The sequence below is a fragment of the Coffea eugenioides genome, chromosome 5 (genome assembly GCF_003713205.1).
Source record: "Coffea eugenioides isolate CCC68of chromosome 5, Ceug_1.0, whole genome shotgun sequence".
NCBI lineage: Eukaryota > Viridiplantae > Streptophyta > Magnoliopsida > Gentianales > Rubiaceae > Coffea > Coffea eugenioides.
Window position 1 is genome coordinate 32588963 of NC_040039.1, and position 1841 is coordinate 32590803.

General features: G+C 38.3%; 1 protein-coding gene across 1 annotated transcript; it reads right to left on the bottom strand.

The window, feature by feature from the left end:
• Positions 1 to 763: 763 nt before the first annotated feature.
• Positions 764 to 1228, bottom strand: LOC113771406. The gene has a single exon (XM_027315988.1). The coding sequence runs from the start codon at positions 1226 to 1228 to the stop codon at positions 764 to 766; it is 465 nt and encodes a 154-aa protein (XP_027171789.1).
• Between the last annotated feature and the right edge of the window lie 613 nt (positions 1229 to 1841).

Sequence of the window (1841 nt, forward strand, 5' to 3'; positions counted from 1 at the left end):
CTAATTGATGGTCAGCATATTTTTCTCTGTTGGGTAAATTTTTGAATTTTTATTTTTCAGTTACTTCTGTTATTTCAATCAATATGGATGGCTACATGGTGGCAGCGGATGTGGAAACTTCAGACAACAAGGACTAAGAAAAAGAGTTACCTTGCTAATTGGGAAAAAAGAGACCTCATTGAAGCAGATACCAGGCAAATAGCCAAGTTCCTTTGGTGGGTGCTCTTTTTTCATAATATGTTTGGACATAACAATTTCTGTGACTTATAATTGAAGATCTACATTGGGCTATGTGATTGTTTACTGGAGCAGATTTTCTTTGCTTGGAAAAGATTGTTTAGTTAGAGCTGTAGAATTTTGGCTAGGCAATTGACCTATTTCACTAATTTTAGCCCTCTACTAACTAGTACAGAATTAATGGTGTAACTATATTAGAAGATGATTTTGTTGTAAAGACATTTACTTGCATTTCTTCATCATATTAAAAAAAAAAAGATTTTCAGCTTGGCTGCCTGACTGACTTAGCATTTAAAAAAAAATTCTTTGTTGCCAAGCTGACTAAACCTAAAAAAAAAACATTTTCCTTTGCTGCCGAGATGACTTAACCCGGCAAATATAGGACCTGTTTGGCAAGCAAGTTTTTGCCAAGTTTGTTTGCTACAAATTTTTTAATAACTTTAGTCACAGTAATCTCAATTTTTTTTTGTCAAAAGTTATTCATTTATATCATCAGATGTTTAACATCTACAAGTACCTATACATTTTAGCTGGCAACTGCTAGATGATCACTTTGTGCAGCCATAGAGGTCCACACAGGGAAGATACTCTTCCACCTAGTTTCGTTAAAAAGGTTAGTGGCGAATTTCGCCAAACCATGACTACAAGTGTTGCATTCTCGCTTAACAAAAGAGAAAGTACAACGCCAAAAAGACCTACTCAATGTCCTGATATCTCTCAGGATAATGTTTATATCAGATAGGTCCTCACACCTATGATTCAATTTGTTAACAAGAACTTTGCAATCAGAAAGTATCAAGATGGACGTCCAATTTTCCTTCAATGCTTTGAGCAAGGCAGTTCTGATAGCATGAGCTTCCATGATTGCAGCCTCTCCTTTAACTGCGGTTGGGATTGACCATGTAGAGACTAGATTTCCTTCATTATCTTTAGCTGCTATACCAATGCCAAATTTATCTCTTCGCTGGTCCACTGCTGCATCAATGTACATGATAGTCGAGTGCTATTGTTGGAGTACAGCAACAATGTTGTCATTGCTATCAAGCTCAGCACTGATTTCTTGCTTGTCACATGTGTTTAGGAGGTTTGCCTCTTTAAACTCAAGCCAATCCACCATGGCATATTGGGAGATCCGATACCCTTCCTGGTTGCACAGGTTAAAGTTCCAATTATTTCTAGCCTTCCAGATATGCAAGAGTAGATTGGCTGTCATTTCAATGTGAGCTTTACCATCTGCCCTTTCTCTAGCTTGCTGCAGGCTCTCCCACCATGACCAAAAGCTCCCTTTCAAATGCTCTAGACCATCCCATTTGATAGGGAAGGTTTTCCAGATCTGCTCAGTTGTCCTGCAAAAGAAAAGGAGGTGTTCTAATGTTTCTGCACTTTCTCCACAGTCCCTGCACCAAAGTTCTCCTTTCCCTATTCGTATGAATATATTTTCATGGGTGGGAAGGATGTCATGTAGGCATTTCCACAGGAAGTGTTTAATCTTGTGCTTAGTGTTGAGGTCCTAAACTTGATGCCAAATTCTGGAATTCTGCTTATTCTTGCTGGTGCTATCATGTTGCAGAGACCTGTTGTTGTTCCTTTCGATCTTTTCCTTG